Source organism: Cricetulus griseus (genome assembly GCF_003668045.3).
Source record: "Cricetulus griseus strain 17A/GY chromosome 1 unlocalized genomic scaffold, alternate assembly CriGri-PICRH-1.0 chr1_1, whole genome shotgun sequence".
NCBI classification, from domain to species: Eukaryota; Metazoa; Chordata; class Mammalia; order Rodentia; family Cricetidae; genus Cricetulus; species Cricetulus griseus.
In genome coordinates, this window is record NW_023276807.1 from 213,068,074 (window position 1) to 213,089,256 (window position 21,183).

Sequence of the window (21,183 nt, forward strand, 5' to 3'; positions counted from 1 at the left end):
TCCTACTGCATGGTTCTGGCTGCTCTCACAATACGGATGTTGGGTTGTGCAGAGTTACTGCGGGGCCTCTATAGAAGAGGCCTGTGTAGACCAGAGCTGAGTCCCCACATCTCAGAACAGTTTCAATGCACAGTAACTCCAGCTGAGCTCACCCAGTGCTGGCCCCAGCAGAGCTGCACTCAGGGACACAGTGCATAGCCTTGTTTTAAGTTCAGTTGGGCTGGTTGTAAGAACAAAACTGCTGGTCAGTGGTGGCCCATGCCATTAATCCCAGCACTTGGGAGGCAGAGGCAGGCAGATCCCTGTGAGTTCAAGGCCAGTCTGGTCTTTAGGGTGACAGCCAGGGCCACACAAAGAAACCCTGTCTCAAAAAACCAAAACACTAAGTTAAAACGAAAACCCCCAAAGTGATGCTAGGGGCATGTCTCTTAGTTGCCAGTATCATGAAACCAAAAAGAACTATTACATTTTATAAATCAGACATTATTTTTTAAAGTAGGCTAGAATGTTTTGAGAATAGTAACTTTATGTTTTATAGGTTCTCAGTAATAAATACCTTAAAGAATTATAAATAGTATTTAGGTCTAGAGCAGAGGTTCTCAACCTTCCTTTAATACAGTTTCTCATGTTGTTGTGACCCCCAACAATAGAATTATTCATTAATACTTCATAACTGTAATTTTACTATTGCTATGAATCATAATGTAAGCATTTTTAGAGATAGAGGTTTGCCAAAGAGGTTGTGACTTAGAAGTTGAAAATTGCTGCTTCACAGTCTACACACAGTTCTAGGAAATGTGTATATTCAATTTCTTCATTTCTTTTCTTTCTTTTTTTCTTTTTTCTTTTTGGCTTTTTGAGACAGGGTTTCTCTGTGTAGCCCTGATTGTCCTGGGAACTTGTTTTGTAGATCAGGTGGCCTTGAACTCGGAGAGATCTGCCTGCCACTAAGCCCTGAGTACTGGGATTAAAGGCATGCGCCCCCGCTGTCTGGTCAGTTTATTTCTTATATATAAATCTTCCCAATTTTATGTTTACCTTCGAAATTCTTTATAATGAAGTTTCTTTTCTCCTCTTTTCCCAAAGAAACGCACTTGAAGGGTCGTGTTAATTCCAGGCTCTTTCACTGCTGGTTCCTATAAAAAAGAACAAAAGGGAACCTGTGGGTGAGAGCTTGGGGAAATATCCCCAAGTGTGTCCTGCAGGACAAGAAGGGAGAGGGCAGGCCCTCCTCTTTCTACCTTGACTGACAGGACGACCCCCCCCCCCCTTCCACTTAACATCCTTTTGTGATAAAAGCCCTACAGAAACTAGGTACAGAAGGGACACACCCTAACAGGACAAACCTACAGTTGAAATTATACCACACATGAATTAATGAACTAACTTGCCTTCTAACACTCCTTGAAGAGCTTCTGACATTGCTACCCAGAAGGCTCTGCAGCCCACACCACACTGGCCTGGAGTCTAGCACCCGATGCTTCTTGCAGCTCTACCCCTACAGTCCTTCACCATTATATGTGAAAGTGTCTTTATTCTCTCCTCCACTCAGTTTGGCTAGGAATTTTTATTTTTAGACTCAAATTTCCATAGTCCTAAGATCCTGCATATCTAATGAAGCTAAGGGTATCTGCCTCAGGGTTGATCTGAATGAGAGGTCAGATCAATTAAATAGCCACATGTCCCCAAATTTGAGTTCAGAAAAAAACCAGTTTTATTCCAAAAAGATTACATAGTATTTACTGATGGGCTATTTGATAGTAGCTGACTATGATGATTGTCCCAGTGATCTGAATAACATTCAACTTTATAAAAATATGGTCATTAATTTTTCAGTCTGTAAGCTATGTATTTAGACAGAATGTTACACTTCCATATTCCCTTCAGAAGGACAGCTTCTACTTTTGACATTTACCAAATATCAGACCAAATGTCAAAGCATGAATAAAAGTTTATAGTAGCTAAAATATTTTTATTAATTCCTTGAGAATTTCATACAATGTATTTTGATCATATTTACCAACTCTTCCTCTTAATTCCCTGGTAATTTTGTTTTTCTAATTAGATTTAGATTTAAGTCTTGTTCTGAGTATAAAACTAAATGAAGTTACAGTTTCACACCACATCTTCTTTAAAGTCCCTGATAATGAGTTGCTGATTTTACTTTACAAGTCTATTTTAACTTTTGTTCTTTTGAGATAGGGTTTCCAGTAGCAAGGATGACCTTGACCTCCTGGATGTGGATTGCTCCTCTATGCCTGATTTATGTGGTGCTAGGGTCTGAACCCAGGATTTTGTGCATGCTCTGTAAGCCCCCACCACTGAGCTACATTGTTAGTTGCCTTGCCCATTTCCCCTTTTAAAAATTTATTTATGTATATGGGTGTTCTGTCTACATGTATGTCTGCACACCAGAAAAGGGCATTAATCCTATAGGCCTAGAGTTATAGACAGTTGTGAGCTGCTGTGTGGGTGCTGGAAATTGAACTCAGACTTCTGGAAATGCAGCCAATGCTCTTAACTACTGAGCTATCTGTCAAGGCCCCCGTTTTTGTTTTTTTTTGAGGTAAGGATCTCACCATAGCCCAACTTGGCCTTGAAGTTGCAATTCTATCTCAGAGCCCTGGATTCTGAGATTCAAGGAGTACAGCGCTGTTTTAACAATTTAAACATCCTCTGCTCTAAGCAAATATTTCTAAGTTTTCCTTTCTGTTTCAAGTAGTTTCTCATTCATGTATCAATACATATCTGCCTTTTTGTATGTGTATGTGGGCACAGGTGTATTTGCTGGTGCATGTGTGTGGAGGCTCAAGGCTGATGCAGGAGTTCCTTTGGATTACTATTCACTGAGCTGAGGCAGTGGGCCCTGAGTACTCTGAAGCTCTGGGTCTGCAAAGCTGTGATCACTGTGGTCCCTCCACCCACCCAGCGTGTACATGAGTTCAGTTCTCATGTTTCCACACAAGTGCTTTAGTCACACAGCCATTTACCCAGCTCTTAATTATTGCTATTTTTAACTGTGTGTGGGGGGAGGCGGAGGGGGCAGGCGGGCAGAGGACAACCCTAGGTGTCATCCTCAGGAACATGGCGATCAGGTCTCTCACTAGTCCAGAGCTCACCAACTAGGTTAGGTTAGATCAGCTTGCCAGGGAACCCCGAGGATTCTCCTGTCCACCTTCCCAGTGTTGGGATTACAAACCTGCACTACCAAATCTAGCTTTTCTTGGGGTCTGGGGATTGAGTTCATGTCCTTGGGCTTCCAATGCAAATGTTTTATCAACTGCAATTTCCCAGCCTGGACTAACTTAATTAAAATATGTTTTTTTCCTAGAAAGACAACTTTGGCATCAGGTGTTAAATCCTCCCCTGCTGTGCTGTCTAGACACAGAGTGTACCACATGCTGTCAGTGGAGGGGAGGTTGTTTTGTTTTTTTTGATGGGGTCTCATTGTGTAGCCCAGGCTGGCCTTGAATTCATAGAGATCTGTCTGCCTCTGTCTCTCAAGTGCTGGGATATGAATGTGCTCCAGGCAGAGGCTGAGATTTTTAAAAACTTACACATTTTGAAATATACATGTTCTAAAGATGGAGTGATTCAGAAGTTTAAGAAAGTTTCACAAGATGGAGTTACAGCTAATAGAAGATTGAAATGTATTGGTATACACCATTGGTGGAAATGAAAATTAATATCCCACATGACATATTGGTTAATATTTGTCAAAGTCTGCTAACATTATCAACAGTCACACTCTTTGATGCAGCAATTGAATTTGTGGTAATTTAGGATACAGGTAATTAGGTAATTAGGATACAGTCACATGCCTATAAAACAGTGTAATCCTGGGATTATTCCTTGAAGCCTTATGAACTATGAAAGACCTGTTAAATGTTAAATTAACATGTTAAATACTTCCCAAAAGGGGAATGTTAGCATAAATATTACAGACATACAACAATGTACTTTGAGGCCACAATGAGATGAGATATTGAGCTATGGAGACACCTTAGTGTGTAAAGCATTTACCACACGAGTGTGAGGACCCAAGTTCAGACCCTCACAACCTACACACAGGCAGTTGCAACAGCACCTGCTTGTAATCCCAGTGCTCCCATGTAGAATGGGAGGTGAGTTCTAAACAAGGCAGGCAAGGGCAGACACCTGTGCTGTGGCACACACATACTGCCCTCACACGAATTAAGAATGTGGTATTTAGACATACTCTGTGAAAATGTGGAGGAATATACAGTATACTATTGCCTATATAAAAATCAAAATCAAACTTGGCATGTGGCCGAAACACACCTGTAACCCTTGCACTAGGGAGGCTGATGGAGGATTGCTAGAAGTTCAAGGTCAGACTGAGTTACAGAGTGAGACCTTGTCTCAAAGGAAATAAAAAAAAAAAAGACCTTAGACATACATAGGAACAGCACTCACAGCCCAAGGCAGGGGACCCGGACTGACAGGACAGTCCTGTGCATCTGCACACATGTTCTTCACGAATCCCACAATGGCCTAGGGAGATGGCAGCTATCACCAACACCGTGTATTTGGAAGTGTTTCCTCACATACCTGGGATTCGGTGTCACTAATCTTCACTGTCTTGAAGTCCTCTTGCTTACTTAGGATCTTCTGCAGCTGAAAAGATTACAGACACACACTTACAAGTCTGCCTGATGGGGCTTTGAAGTAACCTGCAAACAGGTGTTAAGTTGTTATGGGTCTTCTAGTTGTTTGTGGCTGCCTATAGGCCACACAAGACTGCAGGAGGAAGCAGGTGGAAAGGCCACCAAGGCCACAGTTCTCTGCTTAGCTGTGGCTCCTCAACAGGCGAGCTCTGCAGTCTGCTAGGCTTTCTACCTCACCTTCCTTTTGGGTGATTTTTATTCGGGCATGTTTCTTACACCACTGATAGTTTACAGCCACATTTTCAGATACACACCACATATAAGGCCATTCTTCTATATATGCTGTTCATTTTATTCATTTGCAACATGCTGAAATACTTATATTTTTATTAATTACAAAACTATAACAGTTTCTTAAAATGAATATGTTAAGTAACCTACCTACCTTTCAGAGTAATTTGTACCAGTCTTCATATGGAAAGCAAATTAAAAGAAAAGGATTAAAAAGAAATGAGATGTACACAGAATCTCAGATTGGTCTGAATCAATTAGGAAACAAATCATCAGGACTATTTTTTTTTAAAGTGACTTGTTAGTAATTTATAAACTGCTAACATTAAACCACAAATTGTCAATCTAAGCTTGGCACCCCTTCTACGTTTGGTTAGATAACCTCCCTCCCCTGTGCTCGATGCCCTCCTGACTTCAGGGAAACAAGTGAAAGCTTGACATAGGTTTCACGTTTTGTGTCTGCCATTGAAAACCCCATGGTACAGTCCCTCCCTTTGCCCAACACCTTCACTTCTTTCATGCAAAACCAAACATAATCCAACAAAGAGAAGAGCAACAGACTACCATGTAAGGAGCAAGCCTCTGGGAGGAGCAGCACTCGTGCTTGGCTCAGCCAGGCTTCATCTGGTGCTCCCTGTTTGGTTACTATGGACAGTGCTTCAGAAAAAAAAAAAAAAAATTACATCCATTAAAACCCAGATCCTAGCCTTGCACACTTGAAATTTTTTCTCCCCATAGTCTGTCCTTCCTTAATGTCCATGGAGGCAATTCCATTTTTTCCCTAAATTAACTTCATCTAGTTTTCAAGTGGAACTGAACACTGCACATTGTTTGGGTGTGCCTTTTTTTTTTTTTTTTTTTTTCTTTCAGCATGGTTGTCTCAGGATTGATCCCTGTGGCTTCTTTCTATTCACTGCTGAGTTGTGTCGTACTGTCTGACTACAACATTATTCAACGTATTCCTGTGCCTGGTGATTCATGGCAGCAGCTTTGGCTAACTATGAATCAAACTTTTTTTTAAGAGTTCAATTTTATGGATGCTGGTTTAATTTTTCCTTGACTGGATATGCAGCAGGGTAACTGTACTGTTTATCTTTATTTAAAACAAAACAAAACCTGTCAAACATTTCCAAAGTGAACTGAAGCCTTGGCTGTCCTGGAACTTGCTATGTAGACCAGGCTTTGATTCACAGAGATCCACTTGCCTCTGCCTCTCAAGTGTGGGATTAAAGGCATTCGTGGTCAGCCATTAATTGAAGTTCTTCTTCTTCCTTTTTATTTATTTATTTATCTATTTATTTATCTATCTATTTTTATTTTTTGAGACAGGATTTCTCTGCGTAACAGCCCTGGCTGCCCTGGAACTCTTTGTAGACCAGGTTGGTCTCAAACTTACAGAGATCTACCTGTCTCTGCCTCCTGAGTGCTGGGATTAAAGGTGTGTGTCTCCAGGTCAGGTCAGTGAATTTTGAAGTTCTTATTCCCTCCTCAGCATTTGTGGTCATGGACCTCTTTAATTTCAAATTTCAGCTATTCTCTTGGGAATGTGGTATGTGCTACCACGACTTTCATTTCCTTAATGTAAGGAACACTTTTTTTTTTTTTTTACATGTTTATCACTCATTCACGTACTTTTTTTTTCTCATAAAATGTCTATTATAGTCTTTCCATTAAAAGAAAATTACTAAAGCCAGGTGGTGGGGGCACCTGGTTTCTCTGTTTTTTACCCAGAGAAACCCTATCTGGAAAAACAAAACAAAACAAGAATTACTAAGCTATAAACTTCATTATATATATTCTATCCCAATCTCTACCATGTCTGTCTGTCTATCTTCTCACCATGTAGTCCAGCTGGTCTTGGGCTTTCGATCCTCCTGCCTCAGAAGCATCAGTATTACAGGTATGTACTCATGCCCGGCTACACCCATTTCCCCATGGTACATTTCAGAAATTTTTCATTGTGAAGACAAGTCATAATGGCTGTCTTTGGTGGACGCAGCCTTTAGTGCCCTAAGAGACTGCCTTGGGCTGGGGATGGAGTTCAGTGGTAGAGAATTTACCTAGTATGTGGGAGACCTTGGGGCTGCATTTCCCCAAATTGAAAAAAAAAAAAAAAAACCAAAACAAGATCCATACTATACTGAATCAAACCAAATTACCCTGCCTCCCCTAGATTCTAAAGATACTTGATGACATTTTCAACTCAGAAGCTTTTTTAAACTTTCTTTTTATTTATTCTTTGTGTCTTTAACATCATACATCTAGATCCCATTCCTTTCCCCGTCTCTTTGTATCTTCCCTCTGCCCTTGCAACCCCTCCCAAATAAAATAAAATCTAAGAACAAAGAAAAAAAAAAAGGAAAATCTTGTTATAGAAGATGTAGTGTGACCCAGTGAGTCACAAAGTAAACCCTTTGATCCATATATCTTTACTAGCAAGTGCTCACTGCAGAGTCATTGGGCTGGTTCTAAGCCTCTGGTTTCTGCTACCCTATCAATGCTGGTCCCTCACTGGGACTCCTCCTGGATATCCTATTGTTACCCTGTGTTGTGGAGATCCTTCAGCTTTGGGTCTGCAGGACCAGTCCCTTCACATACTCCCACAGATCATGGATGGGGTGGGCCAACTCGTAGCCCTGGTCCTGTCAACCCAGAAGTTTAACTATTTTTGTGTATGGCTAATTTTCCTTCCATACATATCAGTTATTCTAGCATAATTTGTTAGTTAAAAAATTCTTTCCCTATTTATTGGCTTGGCACCTTTACTGAAAAGTAAGTGGTCGCAAAGGATGGGCTGTCATTTTCCACTGACTGACCTCCACATCAACACCACAGAGACCAGAGCCCTAGAGCCCCATCTGAGTCTGTCAACTGCTACCTCAGCCAGCTTTGCTGCTGCTTCTCAAGACTCTCATGTTTCAGCCCTCTATTCTGACATGGACACTTAATTACTTTTAACTTTTTAAACTAGACCTTCTTTTGCAGACCTGGGGATTAGAACCCAGAGCTTTGTGCATGCTAGGTAATCCACACATATGTTTCAAAATCACTTTGCCAATGTCTATAAAAATACCTGCTTTTCATTTGTTTGGGAAAGTTGACTCTGGACAAACTTGGGGAGGCAATAGCTCTACGTATTTCTGCCTCCGGTGTTCCTATCAGCAACTGGGCAACACTTTCTTTGCTTTCTAAAGATTGATTTACTTTCTGAGTGTTTTGTCTGCATGTATGCGTGTGTATCACATGGCTGCTTGGTGCCCATCGAGGTTAGAAGGAGGAGTTGGACCCTCCGGATCCATCATGTGAATGCTGGGAGCTGAACCTGGGTCCTCTGCAAAAGCAACAAGCGCTCTTAATGCCGAGTCATCTTTCCAGGTCCTAACAGGAACACCTGGAAGTTCTAGTGCACATTTTTTGTTAACTACTTTCTGTTCATACTGTCCTAAGTGGAACTGACTGTAGCTTTACTTTCCAACCATTTGTACAATGGGGATATACTTAATTTCTGCACACTGCTCCTCTAACTGGGGCTCATTTTAAACTCACTTGTTCAAATGGGTTGTACTTCTGTTGTTGTTTCCCTGGCATTTTCTGTGGAGCCCTGTCAGCTGGAGATAAAGCCAGATTTGACTTATTCCATTCTAACCTTTTCACCTGTGCTTTATTTACTTTTTTCTTCTTGAATGCCTGTTACCACTGGGATGTCCAGCAAAGCATTGAACACCAGAGCCAACAACAAACCTCTGGGCCTTGGTCCTGATGCTTCAGGGAAGGCATCCCAGATACCCCACCCCTCAAGCAACACGCTGGGTTTGCTTGTTAGTTTCTTGGTGCTGGGGACTGAACTCAGGGTCTGATGCCATTTAGCATGTAAGCTGCCCAGCTATACCCCAGACTCTCTAAGATTGGCAATTGTTTTTATCAGAACAAAGTCACTTTTCCTACTTCATGGCCTTTTAACAATGATTCATTTGGGTAAGGGCTTTGTGTATATTGACATGATTAGCTGGGCATGATAGTGCGTGCAGATCTGTAGCACTTGGATGTGGCTGTAGGAGGATCAGGAGCTCATGGACAGCCGTGGTGTTACATAGAGCTGTCTCCAAAGGCCAAAGATCAACAGAGAAACAACAGCATCTGTATCCATGGCCTCTTCTGCTCTGTTACTATGTCAGTCTGACTGCACCGACTGACTTCTGTCTAGGAGCTCACCTCACTCTGCCCTTTACAAAGGGACTGGTTTGCCTTTTCTGGGTAAGTGCTTCTGTGTTTGGGTTCATGAGGACAGCACTAGAAATAACTTCTCAGCAGGTCTTTCCTTGGTTTTAGTTACCAGGGACATCCTGGGCTTCCCTTCCTTTGTATCTGTGTATTTGTATCCAGGGTATCTGTGTTTCTGGAGGGTTTGTAGAAGTTTGGCAATTACCTCCTTCTTAATCTCAGTGAGTCGTCATACCATCTGCACTTGAGGGTCTCTTTGTGGGGAGATTTTAGGGCAGTGATTTCTAGGATTCTGATAGAAGGCTGTTCATATTTAGATACCATGTCTTGTTAGTTTTTGTTCTTTTCAACCTGAGCACATATGAACTGGCTTGCCACAACACTCCATTTCTGCGCTTGGCTATCAATAGATCAGTAGTATCAGTGCTTCTGTCTCCTTTGATTCAAAGTATTGTTAATGTATCCTTCCTTTCCAGATTATTTATTAATGTTGATGAAAATTTGTCACACAAGGGACTGGAGCTGGCTCAGGGTTAAGAGCACTTGCTATTCTTGTAGACGCTACAAGAGCAGTGGTTCTCAACCTTCCTAATGCTGCAACCCTTTCCTCATGTTGTGGTGACCCCTAACCATAAAATTATTTCATAGCTACTTCATATCTGTAATTTTGCTACTGTTATGGGCTGTAATGTAGACATCAGATATGCAGGGTATCTGACATGTGACCTCTAAGTTGAGAACTGCTGTGAGGATCTGGATTTGGTTCTGAGAACCCACCAGATTCTAAGAAATCTGATGCCCTCTTCTGGCCTTCACGGGCACTGCATGCATGTGGTGCACAGAAAATATACAGACAAAACACCCATCCGCATAATATAAAAACAAATAGATCTCTAAAGTTATTGTGTAAATAAGTAAATTTTAAAAAACCACAGTGGACGTTTTTCCTGGACATATGTATGAGTAGATACTACGTGCATTGCTGCCACTTGCAGAGACCAGAAGAGGGCGTTGGATGCCCTAAAACTAGAAATGCAGACAGTTGTGAGCTGCAGTGGATTCTGAGAATTGACTTGGGTCCTCTGCAAGAGTAGCCAGTGAATGTAATCAATAAAATGGCTAATTATAAATTTTCTAGAAAGTTTAAAACTTGTTCTTTTATTATGAAATATATAGTGTTTCTTCAAAAAGTTACAAAACAAACTAACCCAAAAATTGTGATTTGTTAATTGAACTAAGAATTTCTTAGGAGGCTTATTATAACACAGTGTGAAACTCAGAATAGCAAGGACCTGTCCTGATGGATTTTGTGCTAGATAAAACTTATCATGTCAAGCTTTACCTAAACACTTCAGTTTGGACTCAGGAAGAGTTCTGATAGCCTCTGAACACTTAAGATTGTAGTGCTTGTGGCCGGGAGAGAACTCAGAGGGTAAAAATGCTTGCTGCCAAGCCTGAGAACCTGAGTTCAATTCCCAAGATCCACATTGGGAAAAGAGGGAACCAGCTCTCACAAGTTGTCATTTGACTGTCGAGTGTGAGTGTGTGTGTGTTTGTGTGTGTGTGTGTGTGTGTGTGTGTGTGTGTGTGTGTGTATGACTAAATTCAACTTTTAAAAAGATTAAAGTGCTTGTTTCAGCTTTGTACTGACGTTTCCATTTGAGAGCATGAACTTGGGCCACAAGTTCTGTCTCTTCCCCTAAGGCACTCTCTGACATGGTAGCATAGGACCTGGCTCATGTAACAAGCTGTATATGCCTGCTCTAAGAGAACAGCACTGCTGGAGGTGCTGGGGAGACAGCAGTGTGGGACAGGACGCTCCCTTGCAATCCCCAAAGAGCACAGACAAGTAGAGCAATTGCAGGTGCTGGGAGAGAAACTGCTGGGGGTGTGGGAGTCTTCCTCTAGGTGGTTCTCCTTGATGACACTAGTGCCACCTTCTGTATGATTGATGGTGCCTGAAGGAGTGTGGTAAGGACATCCAAGCAAAGGGAAGAACAAGGATTTGGGCACAGGGGTGCCATGCCATAGAAACAGGTAGGTAGAATTAGAGTAAATAAGCGGTGGAAGACCCTCAAGGTGCACATTTGCTAGATACAAATTCTGAATGACCGAGGATGTGTTGTTGAATGGATTTCTGAATCTCTGTTGATCAACACTTTCAATTTCAGGCTGAAAATGAATTAGGCAGAGTCAATTTTATTTCTCTTTGCTTCCACAACAGTTTACATTTGGGAATGGGAGAATCATTACAAAACTAAGGAGGATAAATTCTCCCAAAGGCTTGTACATGTTTAGCAGCAACTCTAGCACGTGTATCCTAACACTCCTATGCTAAGCACAGTCCTTTCCACCAGTTTGGAAGCGGCTCAGAAGGAAAGGACCACCTAAGGAGCCGTTTCCCGGGCAAACAGACTGGTCATCAATCTACTGTTGTCTAGAGAAGCTGCTTAAAACCCTGGCACTCGGCCCACAAGCAGATGCACCATCTATCAAGGTGAAGATTACATGGATCAGCTATTACTGGCTTTGATCACTGTCCACACTGTTTATCACACCTGACAGAGAGCAACTCATGGAGATGGCGACTTTTTTGCCAGGTCTCAGGCTGAAGAAGTGCCATGCTTCCTGACATAGCGTTTCCATCTAGATGTTGATAAAGCACAACACTCACAAGCATCGAAGTTACAAACTGAGGCAATTTGCATGCCAGGACACTTTCACAAGACATTACAGAAATGTATCGTATCACTGCACCACCACATTTGGCTTTTACAAGAATATGAATATGTATGTATGTATATATAAAAGGTACTATATACTTAGGTTTATTAAAATAAGGACCATGGAAGTGAAATACTTAAAATAATTAATATAAATGTAGTTTTCTTCCTTGAAATACTTTCTTTAAAAACTGACACATGCATCAATCCCCTTGGCTATCAAGTTCCATTTCTATAGTATAGGCATCCAAGGCTGGCTTTATATCCGTAACCTTCAAACCATCAGTGATGTGTCCTGATAGTTATTTTCTGTTTTCTTTCTTATGTGTGGTACGTGTGCATGTGGAGGTCAGAGAGCAACCTTGGTAGTCTGCCATTAATCGTCACTGTCTCATCTTGAGTACTTACAATCTTCTGTGGCTGACAAGACTTCAGACAAGCTTCCATGCCTGACTACTGGCTTTGTGATTTTGTCTCATGTTACTCCCAAACATTACTGATGTGCAACATAACCCTGAGCTTTGGAATTGTGATGGTGATACCTGCAGGGGTCTTGTTCAGTGTATCTGAGAAAATTAAGCTGGGCAGTGGTGGTGCACGCCGTTAATCCAGCACTTAGGCGGCAGAGGCAGGCAGATCTCTGAATTCAAAGACAGCCTGGTCTACAGAGCGAGTTCCAGGACAGGCAAGGCTACACAGAGAAACCCTGTCTCGAGAAAACAAAACAACAAACAAAAACCAACCAACTAAACAAACAAACAAACAAACAAAAAGGAAATCACCTCTAACTCCAATTCTACAAACACATATACCTCATGACTTCCAGGAATAAAACCACACAAAGTTTATCCACGACTTCCTCTTGGAGAAATTACACATGTGCAAATTCTAACAGCTTGATTATCCTGAGAGAATCAATTCTATACTTTGGGAGCTTTTCATACACACTATTCTCTACCCAAATGACAGTCATAAATCTACCCAGCATCTACCTCTAAGGTAGATGAAGTAGTTAGACAGCAATGGTGTCTTATAAACCACAGCACTGGTATTTCAGGTTCTATGTGGGCAAGCACATTTAAGTTCCTTTTTAAATATATATCTCAAAAGGGGTGCTGGTGAGATGGCTCAGAGTATCGAAGGCAAGCTTGATGACCTGAGTTTGAACTACAGATCCACTGTGGAAAGAGAGAATTGACTCCTGTAAGCTGTCCTATGACACATGTCCCATGGCCTGTGTGTGGTCCATATATACACATGTATGTGCATATGTATACATACACACACAAATAAACAAATCTCAAAATAATCCCCTCAACTTATTGATAACGATTTTGCATTTCCTACTTATTCTTTAGTCTTTACTTCTCTTTAAAAATTTTAAGCCAGGCAGTGGTGGCTCACGCCTTTAATCCCAGCACTCGAGAGGCAGAGGCAGGTTGATCTCTGTGAGTTTGAGGCCAACCTGGTCTACAAAGCTACACAGAGAAACACTATATCAAAAAATCCTCCCCTCAAAAGATGTTTAAAATGATTTTATTATGTGTATGAATGTTTTGTCTGTCTTCTGTCTGTATGTATGTGTACCATGTGTGCCTAGTGCCTGTGAATTTCAGAAGAGGGCATAGGATTCTTTGGAACTGAAGTTACAGTTGGTTGTAAGCTGTAATTAGGTGCTGGGAGCTGAACCTGGGTCCCCCACAAGAGCAAAAAATGCTCTCAAGTGCTGCATTATCTATCCAGTCCATTTACCTCTCTTTTGAAATGTTTCTGTAATAATTCCTTTGGACCTACAAAACCTCAGATGTCTCCACTTTAGAAAGTTTTGTGCCGAACATTCCCTCTGCTACTCCGTCCTTTCCAAGATTTGCTTGCCTTTCTCTTGGGCTTTCAGGATCCACCGGGACTCTGCTTATTGCTCTTGGCAATCCAACTACTTCCATATCTGGGAAGAGACTGAGGAGAACTATTTCTATAAGGCTTCCGAGGTGTGATAAATGCACACTGCTGATAAATCTGCTCCTAGTTACTAAGGGTAGAAATGTAACGGTTGGAAAAAAAATCATAAAAATCTATGAGGAGTCTTTCTTTAGACTGCTTTGCCAAGTACTTTTATATATTTGCTGCACTTTATTGTAAAACTTTTTTTTTTTTTTTTTTTTTCTGGAAAGAGTCTTGCCATATAGCCTGTGCTGGTGTGGACTTCGTGATCCTTCTGCCTTAGCCTCCTGAGTGCTGCTTGCTGCACTTCAAAGAAAATGACACTGGGAACTGCAGAGATCACATACATTACATCTATATCTAGGCAAGAAAAATAACTAGGAATTTAGATTAGTCTATCCAACTAAAGAGGCTTCGTTTTTGATCAGACATTTAACCTAACCATGTGTTGGTTTATTGTGGCATGGGTGTGTGGTATATGCATGTATATTTGTAGGTATGTGTGTGTACTTGTGCAGAGGCCAGAGGACCATGATGGATGTCCTTTTCTATCACTCTATGTCCTAGTCTCTCACTGAATCTGAAACTCACTGGTTTCTGTTAGCCTGGCTGGCCAGCAAGTCTCCAACACTGGTGCTACAGATGTGCATGGCCACTTGTGGGCGCTGGTGATTTGAATCCAGGCTCTCACGTGTACCAAGTATTCTCAGCCACCAAGCCACCTTCCTAGCCTAGTGCCTTCATTTCTAAAAAGTGACCCCCCAACAAACTTTTAAAATGAACAGAATTACCACTCCTGGTCACTTCAGAAAATGGTGCCTGCACTTTAACCCCGAGGATCCACTGCCACACGACAGCCTACTCAGATTCCATATCATCTACCTCCTTTCCTCATGTGAACACATCAATTCCGGATCACTCCTAAAGATGTTAGGCAATGGCCAGCCTACTTTTTGAGGGGTTCCACTGGTTTACTGTTCATTCTCTATTTAGGCCTTTCTGCTCTTCCTCTGTTTCAAGGCTTTGCAATAGTTTCTTATACAAAACAAACCAGTTTCAAAGCAATGTTACGGAACTGTGTCAAAAAATTTTACTAGGTGCAATTTATATAGAACAAAATACACTTCACATAGCCACATAACCACCAGTGATGAAGACTTGAAGTATTTTCAGCATTTCTTCTCTCTCCCTTTCCTCTTGTAGGTAATCGATCCTTACCCCCTTTCTGGCTGCAGATAACCAAGGGTCTGCTTTGAGTACAGACATGAAGAACTGTATATACACAGAACCATACAATTTGTACTTTTTCTTTCATTTGAGCTCATCCATACTGTTGATTACTTAATACTTTGTTCCTTTTTGCTGCTGAGTAGAATTCTATTGCATAAATTACATTTATTTATCTAGTCACTTTTGACAAACATTTTGGCTGTCACCAGATTGGGTTTATTATGACTAAGGCTGCTATGCATATTCATATTCAGGTCCTCTGTGAACAGATGTTTTCTATCTTTATACATTTATTGAGACAAGGTCTCACTATGTAGCCTTGGCTGGCTTGGAATTTGGTATATAGACTAGACTGACCTTCACCTTACAGAGATTCAGTTGCCAGCTATTTTATGTTTTGGAGACAGTGTCTCTCTCTGTAGTCCAGGCAGGCTTAGAAATCACACTATAACCTTAATTGGCCTAGAACTCACAGCAATCCTTCTAAAATTCCCAAATATTGGGATTACAGTCTTTTGTTACCATACCCACCAATATATTTTCTTTTCTTTGACTACAAATCTAGGAATAAAATTCTCAAGTTAAATGCTAAGCATGCATTTAACTTTGAAAGCAGATGGCAATTCTGGATTTCAACATGAGCATCATATTATTTCTATGAGCATTATATACACACATATACATACATATGCATGTATATATATATATTAAAGAGAGTGCTATTTGTTTTACACATCCACAGCTGGGAATAGTGGCCCACACCTTTAATACCAGCTTGGTCTACAGAGTGAGTATAGGACAGCCAGAGCCATATATAGACACCCTATCTTGGAAAAACAAACAAACAACAAAAACCCACCAAAACCTAAAACCTCAGACCCAACCAACCAACCAACCAACCAACCAACCAACCAACCAACCAACCAACCAACCAACCAAAAACTGCCACAAATCAGTCATTTATGTACACACATAATTTGTCATTCACATATCCTTATTGGTTTATCAATGATGTCCACAATCTACTAAGTTTGTACTATGTATTCCACACATTTCCCCGCTCTGCATTTAACTACAGAGCACACCCAAAGTTTTCACTGAGGTATTTCTTTCATATCAGCACAAGCTTTTAGGAAATAGAGTGGAATTCACTGTTTGTAGGTTTAGAACTATGTCCTCAGAAAAAATATTATTGAACACTTAGCTGTATTTATAGCTTTTCAAACATTAGCTGTACCCAGTTCCTAAAAATTTGCACTAATGCATATTTTTGGCATATTATTCTTCATGAAGGCTTACATTTCTACCATTTGTTTTTGATATGAGAATACTTGAAAATACATCTTTAACACGTATTCTTTAAGGCACATATGGTCTATGAAGCCCTTTTTACTGCATAACTATGTATTGAAGTCCTGAAAATACAGATGCTCAAAGTCCATTTCTCCTTTTAGAATCCTATGCTTTAGTTACTTGTCAGCTTTCCCAAGATTGTATTTCAGAAAGTTTTTTAAAATTTATTTTTATTTTATATATATGAGTGTTTTACCTGCAAGTATATTTGTGTACCATGTGTGTGTCTGGTGCCTGCAGAGGTCAGAAGTGGGCATCATATCTGGAACTGGAGTTACAGGTCATAAACTGCCATGTGGGTGCTGGGAGTGGGAACCAGGTCCTCTGCAAGGGCTTCAAGTGCTCTGAACTGCGGAGCCATGAGAAACTAGTCTGCGCATGCAAACGGTTTGATATTTCATGTGCAAACAATGAACACTGTTTTAATTTTAGGAAATGTACAATTACTGCACCAACACCAGGTGTTATGATAACCCTAATGCAAGCATTTGCTCACCTTGACGAACTCCTTTCTTTCAATCATCTCATTGCCATCTGCATCCAGCATTTTAAAAGCAACATGGAACCCAGTGTGAGGTTCTGCAAGGAAGGGATCAATGAACAGTTATTTAGATGTTGGCAAAATGCTAAGTATTTGTAGCTAGAAAAACTTTCAAATTTAAAATAAATGACCAAAAACTATATAAGCAAGAGCTAGACAGAGAAAGGGATGTTCATCTTTCCCTGCCCCCCTCTCTCAAGGGTAACCATGATTTTTCTCTCTTTTACAGACAACACTAATAATGATTTTTCGGTTCAGTAAATGTTCTGTCTCAGGATGCCACAGTGTGTGGGGTAGAAGAGCACATGTAATTGAACATTATCATTTTGTAGATGTAGAGATTAAGGTTCATGTGTGTGTATGTGTGTGAATGGTGTGTGTACACGTGGAAGGCAGAGGCTGACGTGGATAGCTCTCCACCTTATTGCTCTCACTGAATCTGGAGCTTTTTCTGCTCTTTTACTAGATTAGCTAGCCAGCGAGCTCCACTCCCCCAGTATGGGGACTACAGGTACATGACCTCATGCCTGTATTTCCTGAATGTTTGGGATCTGGACTCAGGTTGTCATGTTTATATAGCTAGTACTTTAACCCACTGAGACCTCTCACCATCCCTGTTACTAATGTTTTTGGTGATAAAGACACAAACATCTAATTTCAAGCCTTGTTGCTAAGGATGAGAACTCTACATGACTGACGCAAAAAGAAGCAGTATACTTACTTGTGAGGATTGTAAGTAAGAAAAGATACTCTGTATATGAAATTACCCCTGAAGGAGAAAAAAGAAGAACAAATCAGGAATAAATTTTCAATGAGCACTATGGAAATAACTAATATTGAAACTTCACCTCCATTAAAAAAAAAATCAACGTTTTTATTCTACCTCTTCGGTATAGTGGAAATCACTGTATAACATGAGTTGAAACACAGCCTCAGTGTCTAAAAAGAAAGACACCATGATTCATCACGTTTTACCTCCAACAAGGAGGTCGTGACAGTGAATCTTATGTGCCAGTTTGAGTGGACATTTTTCTGGGTGTATCTATGAAGGTTCTTCAGCCTATGAGCTGGTAGACACAGCATAGTAGACTGACCTCTTAGTGTGTGGGCATCAGCTAGTCTGTCCAGCAAGATGCTGAGGAGACAAGAACCCAGGCCTGCCTCCCCACTTTCTATATTTGCTAGGGCGTCTCATTTCATCCTCTACCCTGAGCCTGGGACTTCCATTTCTGGCTCTCCTGGTTTTCAGGACTATGGGCTGAGACTGAATCCTATCTCTGGCTCTTGGGTCTCCAGCTTACAGAGGTTGCACAAACCTGCAAGTCACCTGTGGGTTCTGCTTCATCAGACACCACTGACAGATGCTGCTTAGCAAGTAATAGGAATCCAGTAGCATCTCATCTGTAGGCTAAGTAATTTAGACTTAGTTTTTCCTATTTGTAATACCTTGCTTGGTTGAGGGAAATTTAAAATTATAGTAACACAGCTTTGGATATACAATAATCCAAATAGTATTAGTTAAAATGTAACAATTCAATCTTCATTGCAGTAAGTTCTTTTCTCTTTGAGAAACAATTCTTTTTCATTCTCAAACATGCAGTTTGGGTGGGATGCCTTGCTTTTCCTGCAATTTCCATGAGATTGAAGGAGGGATGGTATCTTAATTAGGTTTCTATTGCTGTGATAAAACTCCATGACCAAAAGCAACTTGGGAAGGAAAGGGTTTATTTTTGTTTACAGTTCTATATATTAGTCCCACATATAAGGAAGTCAGGGCAGGAAGTAGAGACAGGAACCTGGAGACAGGAACTGAAGTAGAAGCCATGGACAAATGCTGCTTACTGGCTTGCTCCCTGTGGCTTGCTCAGCCTGTTTTCTTATACCACCCACTGTGAGCTGGGTCCTCCCATGCCAATCATCAATAAAGAAAATGCCCTACAGATTTGCCTATAGAGGCATTTTCTCAATTAAGATTGCTTCTTCCTGAATGACCCTAGCTTGTATCAAGTTGACAAACCAGTAGCCAGCTAAGAAGGGCAAGTGGCTTTGGGCCCAAGCTGGTGAACAGGCTGCAGGAGTGTGGCTCTAGGGACTGGTTCAGGGACAGTTCATGACTGAAGGTCAGCTGCTGTGAGTGGTACTGCATGATTTCTACTGAGAATGCTGGATCACTGACTTGTTCTGTGGAGAGGATGGTGTGTGGACTCGATGAGGTGAGAGTTTTATCTGGGACTATGAGGCCATGGACAAAGGGACTGAAATTGACACAAGACAGTATTCAGAGTTTGAGAGCCCATATTTAACTGGGAGACTTGAAAAATGGGTACTGGGTATGTCTGAGCTCCAAACTGAGGTAGCTTTGGGGTTAGTTCTTATTTGATTACTAAATAAACTTTCTTGTTGGAGTGGTGATGGGTTTTATGTTGCTGCAACGGGAGGATCAAGGGTGAGTGCAGAAGTTTGACTTAACAAGAATGGCTGCTGGAGGAGTTAAAACTCTGTTTGGATCAGAAGCTTGGTATACTGGCAAAATGCACAAGTTACAATTGAACATACTTTATCATGACCAGCCCAACGAAACATAAAAATACACAGAATAATGATACTTAGTTATATATTATTATATTAGATAATGATATAATAAAACTTAGACCTAATAATTATCAACTTGTGAGTCTTATTTTGTCTTTTAATCCCCACCCCTCACTAGATTATTTTGAAACAATTCCTACATATCATACCACTTCAAAGCCTCACAGGTAAATACTCAGATGCCGGGTGCTGACTTCCTAGTCCATCACCAGCTCTCTAGTTACTTGATTTTGGAGCAGTTGTGCTCTCAGAGTGAGGACATATAGTCAGTCCTCAGGTACTTCCTTCTGAAGACTATTCAGTGTTTACATGAAGGGAGTATAAATTCTATGTGTGTGTCATGTCTTGCTCCTGGCACAAGTAAGTGCTCTACTGTTAGTCTGAGGATCAAAGCATTTCATCCCTTGGCAGCCTGGAAAAAGGTAGAAAATAGTGTTTTTCTATATTTCAAAGGAGTAGAGCAAAGGGGGGGGGGAACCTCATTTCTAGATTGTCCTGGGCTTGGTGCCAAAGGAGCCCTCTCTTTTCTCTAAACACAGGTACATGTCCTTTAAGCATAGACAATTTTTGAAAGGAAAATTCCAGTGTCTTTCTCTGAAACACTGACTTAAGTAGAAGGTTTAAATAAACATGGTTGAGAAAGTGTAAAAGCAGCAGCTTGCGCTCAAGATGCATTACGAACAACAGAGAGTCTCCCAGTGCCCACATCTGCCTCAGAAAGTGCTTCTGGAGAGACCCACATCTGAAGGCACCCATAGGAAAACAGCGTAGCGCCTATATCTTACTCTGAATGCTGCTAAATGGCAGTTTCAAAGCTGCATGGTAATAAACAGGGACATTTAAAACAATTTCATTTTATGTGTATTGGTGTTTGGCCTGCGTATGTCTGTGAACCATACACATGAGTTACAGGCAGTTGTGGGCCGCCCTGTGGGTGCCAGCAATTGAATCTGGGTCCTCTGGAAGAGTAATCGGTGTTCTCAACCACCAAGCCATCTCTTCAGTACAAACAGGGAAATGTTTTTAAAAGCTTACCTTCAAAGATTTGATAAAGAATCTTTAAGGGCCACTAGGAGTGATAAGTAAACAGTTCCTACACTTCCAGAAAAATTTTAATGCTGGAACCACACTCAAACACGGTCTATTAAGTAACAGCATTCTAAGAACTGTATTTCCTAAGGAGGCTGGGTTATCTCTTGCATGGGGTTATATTTATATCTTACAGCAATGTGTCTTGTAATTTATGGTCAGAACATCCTTGAGGCAAGTGTAATATCAAGAATCCAGCTCAGTTTAAAAATTCAGAATAATCGTAACTTATAATTTACTTTTCTTTCTAATGCACAGTGAATTATTTCTATTTCATCTTAAGAACATTCTCCCTTTTGTTGGTTATGTTATAAATTCTGGTAGATCTTATATGGGGGAATGAAGTATCTTAAATAGTTCTCTATGCAGTCTTACTAACACTGACAGGGAAGTACAGGTGAATCTTTCCTTCTTCCTTGGAAATATAGATTTCAACAGAAAATTAAAACAAGCAAGCAAAACTCCTGTTAATGTTCCCTCAGCTTTTTCCTATCTGTGATGACTAGATTTCATTATTAGTTAATTCGCCTGACTCTGGAATCCCCGCTGAGATAATGGAAAACGAAGAGAGCAT

General features: G+C 40.8%; 1 protein-coding gene across 1 annotated transcript in view; it reads right to left on the bottom strand.

Annotated features, from left to right (window-relative positions):
* The window catches only part of Micu2 (mitochondrial calcium uptake 2), a 79,833-nt gene that overhangs the window by 10,093 nt on the left and 48,557 nt on the right, over positions 1-21,183 (bottom strand). The window contains exons 5-8 of the mRNA XM_027390447.1: positions 17,650-17,697; positions 16,884-16,966; positions 4,573-4,638; positions 1,039-1,136 (exon numbers count right to left, since the gene is read on the bottom strand). Of these exons, the coding sequence (XP_027246248.1) occupies positions 1,039-1,136; positions 4,573-4,638; positions 16,884-16,966; positions 17,650-17,697 (295 nt within the window). The remainder of the gene's footprint in view (positions 1-1,038; positions 1,137-4,572; positions 4,639-16,883; positions 16,967-17,649; positions 17,698-21,183) is intronic.